Source organism: Pithys albifrons, unplaced genomic scaffold (assembly GCF_047495875.1).
Source record: "Pithys albifrons albifrons isolate INPA30051 unplaced genomic scaffold, PitAlb_v1 scaffold_45, whole genome shotgun sequence".
Classification (NCBI taxonomy): domain Eukaryota; kingdom Metazoa; phylum Chordata; class Aves; order Passeriformes; family Thamnophilidae; genus Pithys; species Pithys albifrons.
The window spans coordinates 367,688-392,084 of record NW_027286060.1 but is presented as its reverse complement, the minus strand read 5'-3'; the positions used below and the strand labels follow the sequence as shown (position 1 = coordinate 392,084).

At 55.2% G+C, this 24,397-nt stretch overlaps 3 protein-coding genes across 4 annotated transcripts; 1 reads left to right on the top strand and 2 right to left on the bottom strand.

Annotated features, from left to right (window-relative positions):
• Window positions 1-1,858: 1,858 nt before the first annotated feature.
• LOC139685227 (NAD(P)(+)--arginine ADP-ribosyltransferase 2-like) lies at window positions 1,859-4,600 on the bottom strand. 2 transcript variants are annotated; one of them, XM_071581878.1, is made up of 3 exons: window positions 4,556-4,600; window positions 3,294-4,111; window positions 1,859-2,682 (listed from the first exon to the last, which is right to left on the bottom strand). In XM_071581878.1, the coding sequence occupies exons 2-3, from the start codon at window positions 4,039-4,041 to the stop codon at window positions 2,597-2,599; spliced, it is 834 nt and encodes a 277-aa protein (XP_071437979.1). In that variant the 5' UTR covers window positions 4,042-4,111; window positions 4,556-4,600; the 3' UTR covers window positions 1,859-2,596. The 2 variants fall into 2 exon arrangements, with proteins under 2 accessions (XP_071437979.1, XP_071437980.1); XM_071581879.1 differs by having other exon boundaries at window positions 3,294-4,076; window positions 4,556-4,577.
• A 5,114-nt stretch (window positions 4,601-9,714) lies between these two features.
• Window positions 9,715-11,086, bottom strand: LOC139685225 (NAD(P)(+)--arginine ADP-ribosyltransferase 2-like). The gene is made up of 2 exons (XM_071581863.1): window positions 10,342-11,086; window positions 9,715-9,800 (listed from the first exon to the last, which is right to left on the bottom strand). The coding sequence occupies exons 1-2, from the start codon at window positions 11,084-11,086 to the stop codon at window positions 9,715-9,717; spliced, it is 831 nt and encodes a 276-aa protein (XP_071437964.1).
• An 8,941-nt stretch (window positions 11,087-20,027) lies between these two features.
• On the top strand, window positions 20,028-22,659 carry LOC139685229 (NAD(P)(+)--arginine ADP-ribosyltransferase 1-like). The gene is made up of 3 exons (XM_071581881.1): window positions 20,028-20,050; window positions 20,478-21,295; window positions 21,817-22,659. The coding sequence occupies exons 2-3, from the start codon at window positions 20,548-20,550 to the stop codon at window positions 21,900-21,902; spliced, it is 834 nt and encodes a 277-aa protein (XP_071437982.1). The 5' UTR covers window positions 20,028-20,050; window positions 20,478-20,547; the 3' UTR covers window positions 21,903-22,659.
• The last annotated feature ends 1,738 nt before the right edge of the window (window positions 22,660-24,397 follow it).

Sequence of the window (24,397 nt, the reverse complement as noted above, 5' to 3'; positions counted from 1 at the left end):
AGTGCCATGATCTGGTAAAGGGACTGGAGTTGGACCAAGGGTTGGACTTGATGATCTTGGAGGTCTTTTCCAACCCAATCCATTCTATGATTCTGTGATAATTACACTTTAATGATCGATAAGGTCAGACCACAACAAGTGAGAAGAGAGAACAGGAGCTGAACAACTAAACTCACATCCCATAATGCCCACAGAGCCACAAACCCTGGAGTGACCCCTTGTGTCTGCAGGAAATCATCTCCAGGCACACAACCACAGGAGAGTCTCCAACAGGCACATCTTTATCCATTCCCACAGACACAGCTCCAGGTTTTCCCTGGGATGGGTCTCGGGATGTTGCTCAGGGACAGCACAAGATCCCCTGACGTCTGAAGGTGTCACTTCCACAGGGGGATCCTCGTTGCTCCTGCATGACCCACATGGACACTTTGCCATTTCTATCCATCCCAGGGGTCCAAACTGTACTCAGGGATTGTGGGCAGCTCCCTTGGGATTTAATGCTGGATATCCCAAAGCACTGGGTGTGGTAAAACAAAACTGTGGATTTTAGGGGGGGTGGAGTCACACTTAAAATTGACTAAATAGTCCCAGGACTGGAATTTTTGCTGGGAATTATCCCACTTTGGAACTGCAGTGGGGTAAATAGGGGGATACAGGAATTGGAGACCCATAGGATAAAAAGGGGGATACAGGAATTGGAGCCCCATGGGATAAAAAGGGGAATACAGGATTTAAAGCCCAATAGGATATAAAGAGGGTTAGAGGATTTAGAGCCCCAGAGGATAAAAAGGGGTACAGGAATTAGAGCCCCACAGGATAAATAGGGGGGGTACAGGAATTAGACAGGGCTGGAGTGGGAGTGGGAGGGGAAAGGGGGAAATTAGGGAGGGAACTGGGAGCGAGTGGGACCTGCGGGGCACAAAGGGCGTGTCACCTGCAAGGCACAAAGGACGCGTCACCTGCAGGGCACAAATGAAAGTGTCACCTGCAGGGCACAAAGGACGTGTCACCTGCAGGGTACAAAGGACGTGTCACCTGCAGGGTACAAAGTGTCACCCGCAGGGCATAAAGGGCGTGTCACCCCCAGGGCACAAAGGAAAGTGTCACGTGCAGGGCACACAGGACGTGTCACCCCCAGGGCACACAGGACGTGTCACCTGCAGGGCACACAGGACATGTCACCTGCAGGGCACAAAGGACGTGTCACCTGCAAGACACAAATCAAAGTGTCACCTGCAGGGCACACAGGACGTGTCACCCCAGGGCACACAGGACATGTCACCTGCAGGGCACAAAGTGTCACCTGCAGGGCACAAGGGACGTGTCACCTGCAGGGCACAAAGAACGTGTCACCTGCAAGACACAAATCAAAGTGTCACCTGCAGGGCACACAGGACGTGTCACCCCAGGGCACACAGGACATGTCAGCCCCAGGGCACAAAGTGTCACCTGCAGGGCACAAGGGACGTGTCACCTGCAGGGCACACAGGACGTGTCACCTGCAGGGCACAAAGGACGTGTCACCTGCAGGACATAAATCAAAGTGTCACCCCCAGGGCACAAAGGAAAGTGTCACCTGCAGGGCACAAAGTGTCACCTGCAGGGCACACAGGACGTGTCACCCACAGGGCACACAGGACGCGTCACCTGCCGAACCGCTGAGGTGAATTCAGGGCTCTGGGCGAGAAGTGTTTGTCGGTTCTGCCTTTGCATTTAAAAACCACAACGAAAACAGTTTCAGTTTCACGTTCTGAGGGTCAAACCCCTCAAAGGGCAGCGGGGGCTGCTTTGGCTGCGTGAGAAACAAAGTCTCAACATCTGTAGGTTTTGTAAATAAAAGTTTAATATCGATAGGAAAAGGAAGTGGCGCTGGGCGGGAGGAGGAAACTTTGTCTGCCAATCACACACTGGGCACAGGGTAAGTTTGGCTTTTATCTGCTACATTTATTTACTACATTTATTTCCTACATTTATCTACTACAGACACATTCATTCTGCCTCATAAAACTTTGCACAATACATTGTTAAGCAGTTTTAACATATATTTCCTTACACAGCCACAGCCAAGTTCCAATTTACAACCTCAGTAATGAGGTTGGCCAATTTACAACCTCAGTAATGACTTCACTCTAAATTTCTCTGTCTTGATAAGCTCTCCAGGAGGATTCCACAGGCCAGGAAGCTGAGCAGGAGTCCCAAGACCTGGGGGCGAGGCTGGGGTGGTGCTGGGAGTGAGAAGGAAACGAGAAAGGAGCTTAAAAACCAGTGTAATATTTGGAAAGAAAAGCTAAAAATATTGAAAGGGAGAAAAAAAGGCCAAAAGTAGAATAAAATTCCCTCATGTCTTTCCCCATATCCCCCCACTCAGCTGCCTCCAGACACCCCAGCAAGGCTCAAGGAGGGCTTATCCAGTGTCCCCTGCAGTGGGGGGTCCCTGTGACCCCCAGTCTGTCCTGCCGTCCTGGTGACACCGATGGCTCTGTCCCTGACCCCTCGTCTTCACTGGGCGTGGTGGCAGAGGTGGCAGAGGTGGCAGCAGTGACAGAGGTGGCAGCAGTGGCAGAGGTGGCAGCAGTGACAGTGGTGTCCTCGGGGCTCAGAGGGTGTCAGTGGCCACAGCCATGGCCAGGGCTGCCAGGAGAAGCCCCCCAAGGTGTGGGATGTCCATGTGGGCACTGCTTCCTGTGGGGACAGGAGAGGGGGGTCAGGGGGAACTGGCAGAAGGCTCAGGGGCACCCAGGGGGGATCTGGCAGATCCAAGGGGAGGTTGGGGCAGTTGGGGAGCTGTCCTGGCAGACTCAACTGTCCCACACCAAGCCACACCATGCCATGTTGTGTCATGCCATGCCATGCCATGCCATCTCATCCCATCCCATCCCATCCCATCCCATCCCATCCCATCCCATCCCATCCCATCCCATCCCATACCATCCCATCCCATCCCATCCCATCCCATCCCATCGCATTCCATCCCATTCCACTCCACTCCACTCCACTCCAATCCAATCCAATCCAATCCAATCCAATCCAATCCAATCCAATCCACCCCACCCCACCCATCACCATCCAGTTTATCCCATGACATCCCCATCTCATCCCATTCCCCATCCCAATCCCAACCTCACACAATCCCATCCCAGCAGAGCTGATGGAACCTCCCAATGCCCAAACCCCACCACCCCCAGCCCCAGCCCCATCACACGCCCCCCTGTCCCAGCAGAGCTGGTGCCCTGGTGCCACCCCTGCCCTGTCCCTGCCCTCACCCATGGGTGTCCCCACCCCAGGGATGTCACCTCGGAGCCAGGCACAGCTGTATTTGCTGTGCACACCGTGGGAGCTGAGTTGGATGAAGGTGGTGTCATTTTGGTGGGTGACACTGGTGACTCTGAAGGTCTCAAAAGGTGGGATAAGAACTTCCTCCTCCTGGGGCCGGAAGGAGAAGTCCTGGATCCTGGCACCATGGCAGGTGTTCAGCTCAAAGAAGGTGTCAGTGCCGAACTCCTTGGCCACCTCTCTGTTCAGGGAGCTCGAGGTGAATTGGCCAAAGCGGATGATCTGACCAGGCTTGGCACTGAACTGGATATTTTTTATACCCCTGTACACACGGAGACAGCCAGGGTAGAACTCGTCCTTCCTCAGGTCACCCAGGGCCTCGGTCAGCAGGAAATGCATCACCTTGTAGTGGAAGGTTTTGAGATATTCACATTGGGAGCGCCCACCCTCACGTACAGCTTTGTTCAACTCCCTGTATAGACCCGTGCTTGCCATCGTGTATGCCAGGAGGGCAATGGCCTGTTCCCTCTGTTGCAGTGTCCCCAGGGGTCTGGGCCGCTTGGAAGCCGCCTCTTCCCAAACCTGGGCATAGAGTCTGTTGGAGGCAAACTCGGAGTGGTTGAGCACTGGCAGCTTCTTCCACATTTCTGAGCTGCAATTCAGGTACTGGTCATCGAAGGAGTTGGGGGCCATGTCCAGTGTCATCTCCTCAATGCCAGTGGCCAAAGTCCCGGCCAGCAGCACCAGCACCAGTGGCAGGAGCTCCATGGTGGGCAGAGACTCTCCAGGGACGCCCCTGGGCACTGTGGGGACGCAGGTGGGGACACGGCCAGTCCCTCTGGGTGGGGTGGAGTGGGGAGGGTGAGTGGGGTCAGCCCGGGCACAGGGGGGCACCCCCGGCTGTACCCCGAGCCAGGAGCCCCCCAGCCACGTCCCAGCACTGCCCCGACCCCGGCCCTGGTGCCACAGGCCGTCGTGCCCCCATGCCCAGCACCCCGGCCCCGGCCCCCCACACTGCCCGGTGTGCCCCCGGGACCACTGCCCGCAGCTTGCCCTGTGCCCTGCAGGGGCTGTGGGGTTGGGGGGCTGCTCCTGCCCCTCCCTCAGCTCCTGCATGGGGCACTGGAGGCTGATCTGGCTTTTCATAACCAGGATGGGCTGACCTGGATCCAGAACCTCCTCCCTGTATTTTCACTGTCCCTCCACAGCACTCGGAGCAGTCGCTGCCCCCTCTGAGTGCAGGGACAGGCAGGAACCCCCAGAAAAGCCCCTCTGCTCTTACCTGTGTGTGATGGGCTGAGAGAGCTCCGCAGAAACAGAAGCAAAAGCGAAAGTTGCACAAGCCAATTATAAACCCCCAAGATTTCGGCTGTATCCGGAGGGCAGAGCAGAGGGGCAGAATCCCCCCCTCCATTGCTGTCCATGCTGTGGGATCAGCCCAGCAAAAGGTTCCCATCAGGAAAACCACAACAGGGGGAACTCTGGGCTGAGAATCCCACTGGCTCTCAGTGACCATCCAAAGGGTGTCCCACCATCCTTGTTCTCCATCTCCCCTCCCCCTCTGCATCACACAATGTGTTTTTTTCCACATCCTGATGGACAGAAATCAGAGGCTTTTGTCTCCTGGCAGAAGGATAAGCTCCTTCCCTGCTGACCTGGATCCTCACTGGGCTGTCCTGGCACCATTCCCGGGGTCATTCCTGGGAGGAGAAAACAACACAAGGCTCAGGGGGTCTGTCCACACAGGTCACCCCTGGGTGGCTCCAGTTGTTTGACAGCTCAGACTGAGCACAAAGTGCCTTTCCCACTCAGGATGTTCCTCTTCTGGCTCCTTAAACTCAGCCCAGCTGAAGAGCAAAGATCTTTTTGGTGCCTCAGGGCCACTTTGGCCTGGCCATCCCTCAGCAGGAATCTCAGCCTCTCCTCCATGGAGCTCCTGCCCATGGCTGGTGCTGCTCCCAACACCTCTCTGGGGGGTCCCCTCCCATTAGAACATCCAGAGAGAGGGAGACTCTTTGGGCAAGTTGGACAAGTGCAGCCTGAGGGATCCCGGGGGATGTTCACGTTGAGGTGTTTCTGTGTTCATACCCCTGGGGGGCTCAGCAAAAGGTGAATTTCCCCCCTTCCAGCTGGGGGTGAATTGAGCCTTGTTGTGTTCCCCACCTGGAATCATCCCAACCATTTCTGTCCCACCCAGCGCTGCCCTCCAGGAGTGGGACAGCCCTGTGTGGGAGTTCTCAGTTTGTCCAAGTCCAGCCCAGCAGGGCTTAAAGGCCCACAATTGTCACTCCCCTTCATAGCAAAACACACAAAATGGCCCTGGGGGTTCTTCCACCATTAATGGACCGCAAAATGGAGGTCTAGGAGGGGAGGGGCCAGCCTGCCGGGCCACACCTCTTTTGGTGATGGCAGGTGGGGAGGGGCCAGTGCCTTTCCAACATGGCGGCCCCCATGACCTCCTGGCCCAGGTCCCGCCCTCCACCCAAGATGGCAGCCTCCACAGACTTCCAGGTTTCCATGGTGACGGCGCACAACATCCAGCCAAAGATGGCTGCACCCATGGACCGGTAGTACCTGGATTTCTGTTGTTACCAACATAGATCGTCTCCATCAAAACACCAAAGAAGCCATCACACAAAGGAGAGAGACAATTATCTTGCTTCAATCCTGTTTGGAATGCACAAGTCTTCTGTTGAGAATTTTGTTCTGTTTATGTTTATATTATAACTGGTTTTTAATCATGTGATGCCAAGGGGGTTTTTGATTTCTGATTCTCACATTTTGTAGATTTTAGGAACACAGTAATTGTGGATTTTTAGAAGGTTAATATTTCTAACAGTTTAAGTTTAATGCCTTTCTATCACTACCCCTATCCCAGAACAGGGAGCTCAAATTCCTTTAGTTAATTAATCTTGTTTAGACTCCTTTCCAAGGTAGAGCTGAAGGATATCAGAAGGCCTACAGAACGAAACATAAACATAGGTCAGAGTGACCCAGAAGCCAGAAGTGGATGAACTCCAAGAGACCTTTGTGTGCCTGAAGAAGAAGAACTGATGAAGACAGAGGGTCCTGACGACCCCAGACCCAATTCCAGGGGTTGGACCAGGGGTGGGACTGGGGCTGGACTGAGAAATGTGTAAAGCAATGATTGGAGGGATCTTATTATAAAAGCCATGGAAACTAGAACTGAGACACATGCATGTCATCCTGTATTCCTGTGGGCTGTAGGCCCTGTGTTATTAAAGGACCTTTACTTTTTATCTTACCCTACACTAACACGGCTCGAAGTCCTTTTTTGGGGGAGAAGGGTCATTCACGGCATCAATGTTTTGCAGATCTCTGAACAACGTATAATCATTTGCATGGGCCAGAAATGGGTGTACTAGGAATGCATTTAGGCCTGTGAGTGTGATTGCTTGGATGTGGTGGTCATCAGTGTGAATGAGATAATTACTGTGAAGTACAGATGTATCCCTGCACTTATTCCATTGTAAGATTACATTGTACAATCGCACTGAACGCTACCTCGCGTTATGCTGCTTTATATTTATCATCCCTGTGTGAATGTTATGGTTTTCCTGGAGAAGCTCTCTGATGGCCACGTGCATTTCACTGAACTTGACCCATCTGTCTCGGTTTGAGGGGAAAAAACCAAAATGTTTTACCCACAAGCAGGGGAGGGGCCTCCTCCACGATAATCACACCACTCTTTATCAAATTTAAGAAAAGGAATTTTAATACAAGAAGGATAACTGATATATATATATATATATATATATATATATATAAACAGACCAGTGCAACTGACTTCCCCAACACCACAAGAGAAAGCAAAAAAAATAAAACAACAACAAAACCCAGCAGGTTTTCCTCCGGGAGGAAAAGTTATACTTAAGTGTCCATGTCACAGCCCCGCTGGCTGCAGAGTGAGTTTCAGTCCCTCTCCAGCGAGACAAACGAGCATTGAGCTTTCAGATGGACTCAGTCTCTTCCCCCTGTGTTCCCCATCCAAGAAACAGAAAGGTACGAGCAACCAGAAGCAAATCCAAGGCAGGCAGCAGCAGCAGCAGCGCGGCACGAAAAGTAGTCCGGGGCAGGCAGCAGCGAGACAGCCAGGAAAACCCCAGCAGTAACCAGCAGGGCAGCCTGCCTCCTTGGAGCCCCCACTCCCGCGTTCCGCCGAGCCAAGACTGGGAAGAATACCCAAAAAAAAACCCAAAAGAGACAAACCTGCCCCCACCCAAGCGATCAACAGTTAACTGCTTCTTTTGTTAACCGCTGGCCTGGGCAGTTAAGTGGCAGGGGAGAGAATTTACATAATAATCCCAAACTACAACACCATCTAAATTCAATTAGTAATTCTGCATTTCCTTTATTATCAACACTTTTTGAACATAATTTCCCTTTGCCTAAATCAAGTATTCATATCTCATTTTAATTGTGCTACAAACTGCTTTCTTCTCCACTAATTACAGAGAAAATAAACAGTAACTTCATAAGAGGTAGAATACTCTAGAGCATCGTCTTTAAGCTACCTTTACAACGAAAGCTAAAAAGAAATGGTAAATTATACCAGGGCTCTTCAGAATTAATTAAGCAGAACGTTTTTGCGCTATAAGTAATGTTTTAGTAGGCAGTTCAATGCCTCCCTGACATCCGATCCCGTCAGATCTTGGAAGCTGAGCAGGGTCAGCCCCGGTTAGTACTCGGATGAGAGACCTCCTGGGAAATGCCGGGTGTTGTAGGTTCTAGTCCTGAGGACTTCACTGGCACCATCCAAGCTCGCTCGGCCGTGGCAGATGAACCTCAGGACTTAAACGGTGGGGCCAGTTCTACGCACGCTGAGCCTCACCTAAAATCCACTGCGCAGGCTGGAAGGGCACACCCACGTGGGGAGAGCCCCTCCCAATTCTTCGTTCACCAAGCTGAGACACACACACACACACACAATGTTTTAGTAATCGCAGTGAAGTGGTAAAACACCCCAGGAAATACTTATTCACTGTAAGCCTTCGCAAGGATAGGGAAAGAAGGAATTCCCTTTTATTCTAATTTCTCTTTTAGTTGACTATATTTTATTATGTCCTCCACTAAGTTACAACCAATAATTGGAAAGAACATTTACTTTACATGCATTTGACTTCTTTTTATTGACAGCCTTTTGGTTGGAGTAAAGATTTAATAAAATAAAGTGTTAGCAGGTCAGAAGACAGTCTGTGAAAAGGTAGAAGAAATCGTCTCAATCGCCTGTGACAAACCACAAACCACAAACCACGAGTCTTCCGGCTCCTTCAGGGGCCAGACAAGAGCATTGAAGGTGTGTGGGAGGTTCACAGCTCTGTCCTAACCAACATTCTGTCACTGAGGAGGGGACGTGTCACCTGCAGGGCACAAAGGACATGTCACCTGCAGGACACAAATGAAAGTGTCACCTGCAGGGCACAAAGGACGTGTCACCCCCAGGGCACAAAGGAAAGTGTCACCTGCAGGGCACAAAGTGTCACCTGCAGGGCACACAGGACGTGTCACCCCACAGGGCACACAGGACGTGTCACCTGCCGAACTGCTGAGGTGAATTCAGGGCTCTGGGCGAGAAGTGTTTGTCGGTTCTGCCTTTGCATTTAAAAACCACAACGAAAACAGTTTCAGTTTCACGTTCTGAGGGTCAAACCCCTCAAAGGGCAGCGGGGGCTGCTTTGGCTGCGTGAGAAACAAAGTCTCAACCTCTGTAGGTTTTGTAAATAAAAGTTTAATATCGATAGGAAAAGGAAGTGGCGCTGGGCGGGAGGAGGAAACTTTGTCTGCCAATCACACACCGAGCACAGGGTAAGTTTGGCTTTTATCTGCTACATTTATTTACTACATTTATTTCCTACATTTATCTACTACAGACACATTCATTCTGCCTCATAAAACTTTGCACAATACATTGTTAAGCAGTTTTAACATATATTTCCTTACACAGCCACAGCCAAGTTCCAATTTACAACCTCAGTAATGACTTCACTCTAAATTTCTCTTTCTTGATAAGCTATCCAGGAAGATTCCACAGGTCAGGAAGCTGCGCAGGAGCCCCATGACCTGGGGGTGAGGCTGGGGTGGTGCTGGGAGTGAGAAGGAAACGAGAAAGGAGCTTAAAATCCAGTGTAATAATTGGAAAGAAGAGCTAAAAATACAGAAAGGGAGGAAAAAAACCCAAAAGTAGAATAAAATTTCCTGCTGTCCCTCTCCATGACCCCCTGACTCAGCTGCCCCCTGACACCCCAGCAAGGCTCAGGGAGGGCTTGTCCAGTGTTCCCCTGCAGTGGGGGGTCCCTGTGACCCCCAGGCTGTCCTGCCGTCCTGGTGACACCGATGGCTCCGTCCCTGACCCCTCATCTTCACTGGGTGTGGTGGCAGCAGTGAAAGAGGTGGCAGCAGTGACAGTGGTGTCCTCGGGGCTCAGAGGGTGTCAGTGGCCACAGCCATGGCCAGGGCTGCCAGGAGAAGCCCCCCAAGGTGTGGGATGTCCATGTGGGCACTGCTTCCTGTGGGGACAGGAGAGGGGGGTCAGGGGGAACTGGCAGAAGGCTCAGGGGCACCCAGGGGGGATCTGGCAGATCCAAGGGGAGGTTGGGGCAGTTGGGGAGCTGTCCTGGCAGACTCAACTGTCCCACACCAAGCCACACCATGCCATGCCATGCCATGCCATGCCATGCCATGCCATCCCATCGCATCCCATCCCATCCCATCCCATCCCATCCCATCCCATCCCATCCCATCCCATCCCATCCCATCCCATCCCATCCCATCTCAATCCAATCCAACACAATCCAATCCACCCCAGCCATCACCATCCAGTTTATCCCACGACATCCCCATCTCATCCCATTCCCCATCCCAATCCCAACCTCACACAATCCCCTCCCATCCCAGCAGAGCTGAGGGAGTGTCCCAATGCCTAAACCCCACCGCCCCCAGCCCCGGCCCTATCTCAGACCCCCCCATCCCAGCAGAGCTGGTGCCCTGGTGCCACCCCTGCCCTGTCCCTGCCCCCACCCATGGGTGTCCCCACCCCAGGGCTGTCACCTCGGAGCCAGGCACAGCTGTAGTTGCTGTACAAGCCGCTGGGTTCGAGCTGGATATAGGTACCATCCTTGGTGTCACTGACATGGGTGACCCTGAAGGTCTCAAAGGGTGGGATGAGAACTTCATACTCCCCTTTAAAGAAGGAGAAGTCCCAGATCTTGGCGCCATGGCAGGTCTTCAGCTCAAAGAAGGTGTCAGTGCCAAATCTCTTGGCCTTCTCTCTGTTCAGGGAGGTGGAAGTGAAATGGCCAAAGCGAATGATCTGGCCAGGCATGGCAGTGAACCGGATGTTTTTTATACCCCTGTACACGTGGAGACAGCGAGGGTGGGACTTGTCCTTCCTCAGGTCACTCAGGGCCGCGGTCAGCAGGAAATGCATCACCTTGAAGTGGAAGGTGTTGAGATACTTCCATCGGGAGTGCCCACCCTCACGCACATCACTGTTGAACTTCTTATAGAGATCTCTTGGCATCGTGTATGCCAGGAGTGCAATGGCCTGTTCCTTTCTTTGCAGTGTCCTCAGGGGTCTGGGCCACTTGGCAGACGCCTCTCTCCAAACCTGGGCATAGAGGCTGTTGGAGAAAACCTCAGAGCGGTGGAGCACCCACAGCTTCATCCACATTTCTGGGCGGCAATTCAGGTACTGGTCATCGAAGGAGTTGGGGGCCATGTCCAGTGCCATCTGCACAATGCCAGTGGCCAAAGTCCCAGCCAGCAGCACCAGCACCAGTGGCAGGAGATCCATGGTGGGCAGAGACTCCTCAGGGACACCCCTGGGCACTGTGGGGACACAGGTGGGGACACGGCCGGTTCCTCTGGGTGGGGGTAGAGTGGGGAGGGGCAGTGGGGTCAGTCCGGGCACAGGGGGGCACCACCGGCTGTACCCCCAGCCAGGAGCCCCCCGGCCACATCCCAGCACTGCCCCAACCCCGGCCCTGGTGCCATGGGCCGTCGTGCCCCCGTGCCCAGCACCCCGGCCCCGGACCCCCACACTGCCCGGCGTCCCCCCGGGACCACTGCCCGCAGCGTGCCCTGTGCCCTGCAGGGGCTGTGGGGTCAGGGGGCTGCTCCTGCCCCTCCCTCAGCTCTTGCACAGGGCACACGGGGCTGCTCCGGCTCTTTATAGCCGGGATGGCCAGGGCTGGATCCAGACCCCCTTCCTGCTCCCAGGGAATTTTACTGTCCCCCCACAGCACCCAGAGCAGCCCCGCGTGCCCCAGGGACAGGCAGGAACCCACCGATCAACCGTGATAAAGCTCCTCTGATCCTACCTGGGGATGATGGGCTGAGATGAGTTGGCTAAAACAGAAGCAGAAGTGAAAGGCTGAACAAGGCCAATGAAAACTCAAATATTTGATCTCTATTTCCCTTCAGCCGGTGGTACCCACTCACATCCCAGAGATCTGGGCTCCAGAACATGAAGCTGTTTCAGCGAAGGCAAAGATCATATATAAGGAATGCCCCTCCCTTCCTCCACCTTTCCTGAACTTCCTTATCTTAGCCAAGGTCCTACAGCCTGGAATATCCTTGGGATCACCTGGGGTGTCACCTGTTCAGGCTGTGTCCCTGTGTCCCCTCCCCAACACCTTGCCCAGCCCCGGCCCTGCTGATGGGGGTTGGAATGTTGGGGAGATGGCACTGCTGAGGTACCAGCCCTCCACACCTTCGATGAGCAGTGGCAGTGGCAGAGGTGGCAGCAGTGACAGGGGTGTCCTCATTTCTCAGAGAGTGTCAGTGGCCACAGCCATGGCCAGGACTGCCAGGAGAGCCCCCCACACCTTCAGTGATCTGGGGCTGCCACTCTGAAGTGGTGAAGGACCTGTTGGTGCTCAACCACTCCAAGTTCTCCACCAACAGCTTCTACACGAGGTCTTGGCCCATGGTCACACCGGGAGCAGCTGAGGGAGCTGGGGGGCTCAGCCTGGAGAAATGGAGGATCAGGGGGGACCTTCTCACTCTCTCCAACTCCCTGAGAGGAGTGGGGAGCCAGCTGGGGGTTCTGTGCCCCTCACCCCAGTCCCCCCAGTCCCCATGATGGGAATGGTTGTTGAAGTTGAGGTTCCTGCAGAGGACGTTGAAGGCCACCAAGTCCCTGTGCTGGTCCTGCAGGAACTCCCAGAGGCACCAGAGCACCAGGGTCAGCTTAATGGCACAGATGGTGGCCTGACCTGGCACAGGGACACACAGACACACACACAGAGTCACTGCCCACCCCAGAGGCACCCCCGGACCCACCAGAGCACCAGGGTCAGCTGCATGGCACAGATGGTGGTGTTGGCTGGCACAAGGGACACATGGACATGGACACAGGGGGCACAGGGACATGAGGACACACACTGGGTGCCCCCCCAGTGCTGTCACTGTGTCCCCACTCACTTGCAGGTGGGTGCAGCCCATGGACCCCAGGATGTGCCACCCTCACATCGACCCCAGCAGCACCTGGGGGGGACATGACACTCGTGTCACCTCAGCAGGTCCTGTCACCATCCTCCTCCCACACACAGGCCCACCAACAGTCCAGGACATTGAAATATATTCATTAATTTTCCAACCCTCTCTTCCCTCTGTGTTTTACAGGGAATTGTTTCTGCCTCCCTGCTTTGGTTTAGGTTTTAGTGACACTCCCAGAGGTTCTGCTGATCTTGGACATTCTGGGACATCCGTAGCCTATTCAAGGGAACAAGCACCTTTGCCACCTCAGCCAGGATTTCTCCTTCCAGTGGTTCATGTCACTGCAGGGTAAGAACTTGGGCTCCCAGAGCCTCATTTTCAGGGATAGGAACTTTTGTTTTCCCTTTTCTCAGAAGTTATTTGTGCTTCTACATCGCTCAGAATGTCTCTTCCTAACAAGGGCTCAGGACTCTCTGGCTTCCATAAAAATCAGTGCATTAATCACTTTTTCCCAATTTCACATTTCAAAGTCTGGAAGAACAGAGCTCAGTCAGAGCAGGGGTCACTTGACCGTCTCTGGTGGTTGTTTGGGGAACACCCCATTCCTCAAATTATCATTTCATGGTCACAGGACCCTAAAAACGACACTTTCTTCTCCTTGAATTCATCCCAGCTCTGTGGTCTGGCCCAGATACACCTTCTCAGCGATGCTCAGGCCCAGCCTTTATTCTCCAGGCTCAGACATCCCCTTGTACACATTAATTAATGGTTTGGGAGGATACAGGACTGAACCCTGAGGGTTAAAGCTGAAGGAACTCACAAGGCTTAAACACTTGTTTGTTACAATTGAAATTTTTCCAATATTTCCTCTCCTTTGAGGCTGTCAAGAATCTTTCTTGGAATCCTCCTTTCCCCCCTTTGTTCTTTTATTCCCTTTAAAATCCTGTTTCCACCTGTAATCCCACAATGCAGCAGCACAAAAATGCACATGAAGACTCTGGTCACCACTATCAAACTGCAACTCATTGGACACATTGAGAGAGGTCTGGGAACCAGGAGGAGCTTTTCCAACAACTCTGGAACCTTCAGGAAGTTTTGTCCTTTGGGATTTCATGTAAGACCCCGACAGGTTCCCAAATTGTACCTGGATGAGTCACTTCCTTCTGGGTTTGGTCAATTTGTACACAGTAACTGCTGACTTATGATGGTACAAAGTCCCCTTGTGAGACCAACATCGGGTCTAAAGGCTTTTGGTTCTGAGCTGAATTCCCCCAGTTTCTGATGCTTCCTTTTGTGTTTTCCACAGAGCACTTGCAGTTTGAGTTCCAGTTATTTTGATTGATGCCCCAGGATGGGCAGGAATGGGTCCACCCACACCCCCTGGCACCTCAGGCACTCCAGTCCCTCTGCCACGGGCTCTTTTGTCCTTTCCCCCCGCCCCCCCCCCCCCCCCCCCCCAGGAACCCTCGGGACCCCCTGGTACCTGCCAGGACTCTCTGGCGCCACCCCAGCACTCCTGGCAGCCTCCCCAGCATCCCAGGACCCTCCAGCACCCCCCATAATTCCTCGGTACCCCCCGGTACCCTCGAGCATCCCACAAGACCCCCAGCACCTCTCAGCACCCCCCAGGACCCTTCGGCATTCCCTGGTACCCCCTGGTGCCCCCAGAGCCCTCCAGCACCCCCCGGGATCCCCCGGTACCCTCCAGTACCCTCGAGGACCCCGCAGGACCTCCAGCACCTCTCAGCATCCCCCAGTACCCTCCCAGGACCCTTCGGCATTCCCCAGTACTCCCAGAACCTCCCCAGCCCTCCCTGGCTCCTCCCGGCACCCAGCCCAGAGACCCCAGAGACCCTCAGCAGTCCCCAAGACCCCACAGCACCCCCCTGAATGCCACAGTAACCTCCGGGACCCCCTGGTACCCTCGGTACCCACTGGCATGTCACAGGACTCCCCAGAACCTGCCAGTGCCTCCTGGTAAATCCCTGGCACCCACCACCACTCCCTTGGATCCCCCTGCACCCCCCGGCACCCCTCAGCACCCCCTTGGACCCCTCTGGCACTCCCCAGCACACCTCATCACCCCCCAGGGACTCCTCAGAACCCTTTGGGACCCCCTGCCCCCCCCCAGCACCCCCAGCAGTCCCTTGGATCCGCCGGGACTCCCTGGCACCCTCCAGCACCCCCAGGGACTCCTCTGAACGCCTCGGGACCCCTCAGCACCCCCTTGAACCCCCTGGCACCCCCCAGCACACCTCAGCATCCCTCAGGGACTCCTCAGAACCCCTCGGAGCCCCCCAGCACCTCTCAGCATCCCCCAGCACCCCCTCGGACCCCCCTGGATCCTCCGGGACCGCCCAGCACGTCTCAGCAACTCCAGCTACCCCCTTGGACCTCCCGGGACTCCCTGGCACCTCTTAGCACCCCCCAGCAGCCCCTCGGGACACCCCAGCACCCCCCAGTACCCCCCAGCAGCACCTCGGACCCTCCGGGACCTCCCAGCACCCCCGGCCACCCCCTCGGACCTCCCGAGACCTCCTGGCACCTCTCAGCACCCCTCAGCATCCCCCCAGGACCTCCCAGCACCTCCCGGCTATCCCCTTGGGAAACCCGGGACCCCCCAGCACCTCTCAGCACCCCCCAGCACCCCTTCGGACCCCCCCGGCCCGCCGGTGGGTGGTGCCGCGGGCAGGGGGGGACAGATCGGGCTCAGGATCCCGCACCCAGGGGCTTCGCGGTCCCTAAAGACCCCCACACCCCCGGCACGAGGGTCGCTCCCAGAGTTTTCCAGGGAATGGAATCCCCCGGGGAGCCTCCCCCACCGCCGCCCCACCTGGGCCGTCCCCACGGACGCGGCTGGCACCCCCCAGCACCCCCTGCTACCGCCTTGGAACCCCTGGGACTCCCCAGCACCTCTCAGCACCTCCCCAGCATTCCCTTGGATCCCGCTGCACCCCCCAGCACCCCTCAGCACCCCCTTGGACCCCCTGGCACCCCCCAGCACACCTCATCACCCCCCAGGGACTCCTCAGAACCCCTCGGGACTCCTCTGGCACCTCTTAGCACCCCCCAGGCACTCCTCAGAACCTCTCAACATCTCTCAGCACCCCCTGCCACAGCCCTGGACACCCTCGGCACCTCTCAGCCCCCCCCAGCACCCCGTCGGACCCCCCTGGATCCTCCGGGACCGCCCAGCACCTCTCAGCAACCCCGGCTACCCCCTTTGACCCCCCGGGACCTCCTGGCACCTCTCAACACCCCCCAGCAGCCCCTCGAACCCCCTGGGACCACCCCAGCACCCCCCAGGACCACCCGGCCTCTCCCCCCCAGCACTCCCCAGGACCACCCGGCCACCCCAGCACCCTCTTGGATTCTCCGGGACCCCCTTGCACCCTCCAGCACTCCCCAGGGAGTCCTCGGAACCTCCCATCACTTCTCAGCACCCCCCAGTACCCCCCTGGGACCCCCTTGGACCCCCCGGGACTCCCTGGCACCTCTCAGCACCCTCCAGCAGTCCCTCGGCACACCCCAGCATCCCCCAGCACCCCCCAGCACTCCCACGGCCCCACCGGGATCCACCAGCAAACCCCCCGGGCCACCCGGTGGGCGGTGCCGCGGGCAAGGGGTGACAGAGCGGGCTCAGGACCCCCCACCCAGGGGGCTCCCCAGTCCCTGAAGGCCCCCACATTCCCCGTCCCGAGGTTCACTCCCAGAGTTTTCCAGGGAATGGCATCCCCCGGGTAACCCCCTCCTCGCCTCCGCTGTGCCGTCCCCACGGACGTGGCTCTCAAACCCCCCGATCCGGGAGCGGCGGCACCGGGAAAGCCGCTGGAAAACCCGGGAGAGGGAACGGTCAGTGCCTTCAAAGCCCAAGCTCTGGACAATTCCCTATCTGGGGCTTTTCTCCCGGGCATTTGGGAATTCTCTGACCTCCACACACCCCGGTGATAAATACAGGACCTAATTCGTGTCAAGAACATAACGAGACTTCTGTGTAGCCTGATGGGGTAAAGATTTAGCAACAGAATGTCTGTGAGCTTATCAAATAATGCATAAAAAGTAGAAAAAGAAAAGAACTAAAGTTAATAACCACGCAGCCTTTTGAAGTCAAATAAATACAGTGCAGACCAAAGATAATCTGAGAATACCTGAATACAATAGAGAACTAAACCCAATCAAGATAAGGAAGAATAACAAATAAATAAGGCTTAAAATAACAAGATTGTCTCTAGTTAAATTTTAAGTTAAGAATCACACCAGAGAACCAGCCCCCACGACCACTAAGATGCAACACCCAGAATGGGATGAAAGGATCTCAAAAGGAAGAAAGAAGAAAATAATTTACTGGAACTGGTTAAAAATAAACCTGCTTTGACTGTATAAAAAAGGAGCCTGCGAGCTCAGATGGTGTCACTGATGGAGCAGAGACCCCCAGGGCACCCAGGGCTGGTTACTCTAGAGCTTTCATTAGTTATAAAATTAAACTGCCCTTTTATACCGAAGGATTGGCTATTTGGGTGGTCCTTTATAACACCCTCACCAAACTGCTCTTTGCCCCCCCACATTCCACCACCAGTTCAGCCTGTGCTGCGATTTTTAGTGGATTTATTATGGTTTTTTTTACTGGAATTCTGAATTTTTTCCTTAAAAATCCACACGAGTTGCACTAACATTGGGAATTTTTAATTATAAATATTTATTAAAACCATCGGACTCATGGAACTCCAGCTCTGAATGCTGAATTCCAGCATTCTGCACCAAAATAAATAGCTCAAAAATTAAGGAAATCCTGAAATTAATGCTTAAAACTGTTTGAAAAGCGAATCTCATTAAATTAAAGTTTGAAAATAATTTAAAAATCTGGATTCTCCTGAAACTAATGCTTAAAAATGTCAAAGCCTCCTGAATTTCATTAAAAGATTGTTAAAAATGTTTAAAATCCTGAATTTCCTGAAATTGGGATGGAGATACTGGTTTTGGGTGGAGGATACTGTTTTGGGGTGGGGGATACTGGTTTGAGATGGGAGATACTGGTTTGAGATGGGAGATACTGGTTTGGGGTGGGAGATACTGGTTTGGGGTGGGAGATACTGGTTTGGGGTGGGGGATACTGGTTTGGGATGGGGATACTGGTTTGGGATGGGGGATACTGGTTTGGGGGCAGATATTGGTTTGGGATGGGAGATACTGGTTTGGGGGGCAGATACTGGTTTGGAGTGGGAGATACTGGGTTGGGATGGGAGATACTGGGTTGGGATGGGAGATACTGGGTTGGGATGGGAGATACTGGTTGGGGATGGGAGATACTGGTTGGGGATGGGAGATACCTGGTTTGGGATGGGAGATAACTGGTTTGGGATGGGAGATAACTGGTTTGGGCTGCAGCTGCCTCTCCAGACACCAGAGTCTGTGCACGAGGAATGGGATGAAACTGGACTTTCTCCTCCAAACTGCAGGAACAGCCGCCTGCCCCACGAGCTGCTGCAGCTCATCCAACACTCCCAGCTCCTCAGGGATGCCAAAACGCGACTGCAGGACCAGCAGGAGCAGCTGCTCCGGGAGAACCAGTGTGCCCAGCAGGCAGCACTGGGCACACCAGCACGAGGCCCCCGGCGCCGCCGGGACAACCTGCCACGCTCACCTGTGCAGGTGTGCCCACGGACCCCAAAACACCTGACCTGAAGAAAATAAACACGGAAGCAACCAAATCCTTTCCTCTGCTCCTTAAAGCAGGAGCTGGTTCACCAGCAGGAGTTCCCGGGGACAGACAGCGCTCCTGCTCACCTGCAGAGGAGCTCGGCACAGGTGCTGTTTGTTGGGGTCTGATGAGCATTTCTGAGCTCATGGAGTGGCCCGAGGGGGAGGGAGAGAGGCACCAGCACACAATTATTTCTGGAAAAACTCCGGTTTCAGTCAGGAAACTCTTTTTCTTTCACATAAGGGGCCTTTTCCCCTTGACCCCGCACACCTCCCGTGACTCCCGTGCAGTTGTGGGTCGGGAATTGCCCCGCGAGGGCAGCGGCGAGCGCGGCCAAGCAGCGCCACTGCGCAGGCGCGGCGCCCCGGCTGCAGTTCCGCGTTTGACCAGCAGGCGGAAGCACGGGGGCGCTGCCACACCACGAGCTGGGCAGTGCCAGGGGGCACAGAGGGGACACAAGGAGGGGTTTCACTCTCTCACAGCCCCTCCTCAGTGTCAGAATGTTGGTTAGGACAGAGCTGTGAACCTCCCACACACCTTCAATGCTCTTGTCTGGCCCCTGAAGGAGCCGGAAGACTCGTGGTTTGTGGCTTGTGGTTTGTCACAGGCGACTGAGTGACAACTGTGGGCCTTTAAGCCATGCTGGGCTGGACTTGGACAAACTGGGAACTCACACTCAGGGCTGTCCCACTCCTGGAGGGCAGCGCTGGGTGGGACAGAAATGGTTGGGATGATTCCAGGTGGGGAACACGACGAGGCTCAATTCACCCCCAGCTGGAAGGGGGGAAATTCACCTTTTGCTGAGCCCCCCAGGGGTATGAACACAGAAACACCTCAACGTGAACATCCCCTGGGATCCCTCAGGCTGCACTTGCCTGACGTGCCCAAAGAGTCTCCCTCTCTCTGGATGTTCTGATGGGAGGGGACCCCCAGAGAGGTGTTGGGAGCAGCACCAGCCGTGGGCAGGAGCTCCATGGAGGAGAGGCTGAGATTCCTGCTGAGGGATGGCCAGGCCAAAGTGGCCCTGAGGCACCAAAGAAATCTTTCCTCTTCAGCTGGGCTGAGTTTAAGGAGCCAGAACAGGGACATGCTGAGTGGGAAAGGCACTTTGTGCTCAGTCTGAGCTGTCAAACAACTGGAGCCACCCAGGGGTGACCTGTGTGGACAGACCCCCTGAGCCTTGTGTTGTTTTCTCCTCCCAGGAATGACCCCGGGAATGGTGCCAGGACAGCCCAGTGAGGATCCAGGTCAGCAGGGAAGGAGCTTATCCTTCTGCCAGGAGACAAAAGCCTCTGATTTCTGTCCATCAGGATGTGGAAAAAAACACATTGTGTGATGCAGGGGGGAAGGGGAGATGGAGAACAAGGATGGTGGGACACCCTTTGGATGGTCACTGAGAGCCAGTGGGATTCTCAGCCCAGAGTTCCCCCTGTTGTGGTTTTCCTGATGGGAACCTTTTGCTGGGCTGATCCCACAGCATGGACAGCAATGGAGGGGGGGATTCTGCCCCTCTGCTCTGCCCTCCGGATACAGCCGAAATCTTGGGGGTTTATAATTGGCTTGTGCAACTTTCGCTTTTGCTTCTGTTTCTGCGGAGCTCTCTCAGCCCATCACACACAGGTAAGAGCAGAGGGGCTTTTCTGGGGGTTCCTGCCTGTCCCTGCACTCAGAGGGGGCAGCGACTGCTCCGAGTGCTGTGGAGGGACAGTGAAAATACAGGGAGGAGGTTCTGGATCCAAGTCAGCCCATCCTGGTTATGAAAAGTCAGATCAGCCTCCCGTGCCCCGTGCAGGAGCTGAGGGAGGGGCAGGAGCAGCCCCCCGACCCCACAGCCCCTGCAGGGCACAGGGCACGCTGCGGGCAGTGGTCCCGTGGGGACACGGGGCCGGGGTGCTGGGCACGGGGGCACGACGGCCCGTGGCACCAGGACCGGGGTCGGGGCAGTGCTGGGACGTGGCTGGGGTCTCCTGGCTGGGGGTGCAGCCGGTGGTGCCCCCCCTGTACCCGGGCTGACCCCACTCACCCTCCCCACTCTACCCCCCACCAGAGGAACCGGCCGTGTCCCCACCTGCGTCCCCACAGTGCCCAGGGGCGTCCCTGGGGAGTCTCTGCCCACCATGGAGCTCCTGGCACTGGTGCTGGTGCTGCTGGCCAGGACTTTGGCCACTGGCATTGAGGAGATGACACTGGACATGGCCCCCAACTCCTTCGATGACCAGTACCGGGACTGCAGTGAACAAATGATGAAGAAGCTGCCGATGCTCAACCACTTTGAGTTTGTCTTGAACAGCCTCTATGCCCAGGTTTGGGCTGAGGCAGCTGCCACGTGGCACAAACCCCTGGGGTCACTGCGAAGAAGGGAACAGGCCATTGCCCTCATGGCATACACGATGGCACACAGGGATCTCTACAGGGAGTTCAACAGAGCCGTGCGTGAGGGTGGGCGCTCCCAACAGGATTATCTGAACAATTTCCACTTCAAGGTGATGCATTTCCTGCTGACCGAGGCCCTGGGTGACCTGAGGAAGGACAAGTCCCACCCTGGCTGTCTCCACGTGTACAGGGGCACCAGAGGAATCCGGTTCAGTGCCAAGCCTGGTCAGATCATCCGCTTTGGCCAGTTTGCCTCCACCTCCCTGAACAGAGAGGTGGCCAAGGAGTTCGGCACTGACACCTTCTTTGAGCTGAACACCTGCCACGGCGCCAAGATCCGGGAATTCTCCTTCACGCCCCAGCAGGAGGAAGTTCTTATCCCACCCTTTGAGACCTTCAGAGTCACCAGTGTCACCCACCAAAGTGACACCACCTTCATCCAGCTCAGCTCCCACGGCATGCACAGCAAATACAGCTGTGCCTGGCTCCGAGGTGACATCCCTGGGGTGGGGACACCCATGGGTGAGGGCAGGGACAGGGCAGGGGTGGCACCAGGGCACCAGCTCTGCTGGGACAGGGGGGCGTGTGATGGGGCTGGGGCTGGGGGTGGTGGGGTTTGGGCATTGGGAGGTTCCATCAGCTCTGCTAGGATGGGATGGGATTGTGTGAGGTTGGGATTGGGATGGGGAATGGGATGAGATGGGGATGTCATGGGATGAACTGGATGGTGATGGGTGGGGTGGATTAAATTGGGGAGGATTGGATTCCATTGCATTGGGATGGGATGGGATGGGATGGGATGGGATGGGATGGGATGGGATGCGATGGGATGGCATGGCATGGCATGGCATGGCATGGCATGGCATGGCATGGTGTGGCTTGGTGTGGGACAGTTGAGTCTGCCAGGACAGCTCCCCAACTGCCCCAACCTCCCCTTGGATCTGCCAGATCCCCCCTGGGTGCCCCTGAGCCTTCTGCCAGTTCCCCCTGACCCCCCTCTCTTGCCCCCACAGGAAGCAGTGCCCACATGGACATCCCACACCTTGGGGGGCTTCTCCTGGCAGCCCTGGCCATGGCTGTGGCCACTGACACCCTCTGAGCCCCGAGGACACCACTGTCACTGCTGCCACCTCTGCCACTGCTGCCACCTCTGTCACTGCTGCCACCTCTGCCACCTCTGCCACCACGCCCAGTGAAGACGAGGGGTCAGGGACAGAGCCATCGGTGTCACCAGGACGGCAGGACAGACTGGGGGTCACAGGGACCCCCCACTGCAGGGGACACTGGATAAGCCCTCCTTGAGCCTTGCTGGGGTGTCTGGAGGCAGCTGAGTGGGGGGATATGGGGAGGGACACCAGGAAATTTTATTCTACTTTTGGCTTTTTTTCCTCCCTTTCTATATTTTTAGCTTTTCTTTCCAATTATTACACTGGTTTTTAAGCTCCTTTCTCGTTTCCTTCTCACTCCCAGCACCACCCCAGCCTCACCCCCAGGTCATGGGGCTCCTGCTCAGCTTCCTGACCTGTGGAATCCTCCTGGAGAGCTTATCAAGACAGAGAGAAATTTAAAGTGAAGTCATTACTGAGGTTGTAAATTGGCCAATGGAACTTGGCTGTGGCTGTGTAAGGAAATATATGTTAAAACTGCTTAACAATGGATTGTGCAAAGTTTTATGAGGCAGAATGAATGTGTCTGTAGTAGATAAATGTAGGAAATAAATGTCATAGATATATGTAGCAGATAAATGTAGCAGATAAAAGCCAAACTTACCCTGTGCCCAGTGTGTGATTGGCAGACAAAGTTTCCTCCTCGCCCCCACTGCCACTTCCTTTTCCTATCGATATTAAACGTTTATTTACAAAACCTACAGATGTTGAGACTTTGTTTCTCACACAGCCAAAGCAGCCCCCGCTGCCCTTTGAGGGGTTTGACCCTCAGAACGTGAAACTGAAACTGTTTTCGTTGTGGTTTTTAAATGCAAAGGCAGAACCGACAAACACTTCCCGCCCAGAGCCCTGAATTCACCTCAGCGGTTCGGCAGGTGACGCGTCCTGTGTGCCCTGTGGGTGACACGTCCCTTGTGCCCTGCAGCTGCACGCCCTTTGTGCCCTGCAGGTGACACGTCCCTTGTGCCCTGCAGGTGATACGTCCTGTGTGCCCTGCGGGTGACACGTCCCTTGTGTCCTGCAGGTGACACGCCCTTTGTGCCCTGCAGGTGACACGTCCCTTGTGCCCTGCAGGTGACACGTCCTGTGTGCCCTGTGGGGTGACATGTCCCTTGTGCCCTGCAGTTGCACGCCCTTTGTGCCCTGCAGGTGACACGTCCCTTGTGCCCTGCAGGTGACACTTTCCTTTGTGCCCCACAGGTGACACTTTGGGCCCTGCAGGTGACATGTCCCTTGTGCCCTGTAGCTGCCACGTCCTGTGTGCCCTGCAGGTGACACTTTCATTTGTGCCCCGCAGGTGACACTTTCCTTTGTGCCCCGCAGGTCCCACTCGCTCCCTGTTCCCTCCCTCATTTCCCCCTTTCCCCTCCCGCTCCCACTCCAGCCCTGGCTCTGCCTCACCGTGTTCATATTGAACCTTGTGCTCCTCCTGGACCTGTTGGGAATTTTACCCATTGCTGACCAGACCCCCGGGAATCCGAAGGTTTGGGCACTGTCAGGAGTGCAGGGATGGCACTCCAAGGGCTGCATTCCAGCCCCTCCTGCTTCATGCCCACCATGCCCACAATCACCCACCTGCCTGGCAACCTGCACAATTCCTGGGGCACGGGCAGCTTCCTTTGGCAGCCCCTCTGCCTTTCCTTCCAGCCTTTCCTTTTCCTCCTGCTCTCCCTGGAACTGTTTGGCAGCTGCTCAGTTTGCAAAGACAGTCCCAGTTCAGCTTTTCTGTCCCCCGGGTCCCACCCTGTCACTGCCCCTGCTGGTGGGTTTGCAGGGTTGGGAACTGCTGCTGTTCCTGGGGCCAGACCAGGGGCTCGAATTCCTCTGTCCCCCTTGGTCTCTAATTCCTGTGTCCCCTTTTTATCCCGTGGGGCTCTAATTCCTGTATCCCCTTTTTATCCCGTGGGGCTCTAATTCCTGCATCCCCCTGTCCTGACCAAACCTCACCTCTGTTAGGCTTGGAATTAGCACTTCCATGGATGCTCTGAAGAAGGTGGAACCATTCTGGGGAAAAGGAAAGTCACCATTGTCTCCCCACAGGTGTGACAAACAGGGGGACACGGGATATGGAACCCCATGGGATACTCAGGGGAATGGAGGATTGAAAGCCCCGTGGGATAAACAGGGGGATCCAGTTGAATTAAGAACCATCAAATCCAATAGAATAGAACAAAACTCTCCCTTTTATCCAGCACTGGGAATACGAGGGGTGACCCCACCAAAGATGTTCAACGAGACTTTTGTGTTTCCAGGTTTATCTCCTGAGTTACAACTGAAACCCCTCCCCAAAGTCAGGCAGGAGATTTGGGGTGACTGAACAGCTCCATGGGCTGCTTTGATCTCTTATCTCTTCAGCTCTGTGTTTCCTTTTTAATTAAACAATGTTCCAGCTTCAGCCCTCGAATCTCACAGGGTTTCTGATTTATTT

What these genes read in the sequence shown, in the direction of transcription:
- LOC139685229 (XM_071581881.1), top strand. Translation starts at nt 20,548, where the DNA reads ATGGAGCTCCTGGCACTGGTGCTGGTGCTGCTGGCCAGGACTTTGGCC. An exon ending in CAGCTGTGCCTGGCTCCGAG is followed by an intron (nt 21,296 to 21,816) that starts GTGACATCCCTG and finishes TTGCCCCCACAG; the next exon opens with GAAGCAGTGCCCACATGGAC.
- LOC139685225 (XM_071581863.1), bottom strand. Translation starts at nt 11,086, where the DNA reads ATGGATCTCCTGCCACTGGTGCTGGTGCTGCTGGCTGGGACTTTGGCC. An exon ending in CAGCTGTGCCTGGCTCCGAG is followed by an intron (nt 9,801 to 10,341) that starts GTGACAGCCCTG and finishes CTGTCCCCACAG; the next exon opens with GAAGCAGTGCCCACATGGAC.
- LOC139685227 (XM_071581878.1), bottom strand. Translation starts at nt 4,041, where the DNA reads ATGGAGCTCCTGCCACTGGTGCTGGTGCTGCTGGCCGGGACTTTGGCC. An exon ending in CAGCTGTGCCTGGCTCCGAG is followed by an intron (nt 2,683 to 3,293) that starts GTGACATCCCTG and finishes CTGTCCCCACAG; the next exon opens with GAAGCAGTGCCCACATGGAC.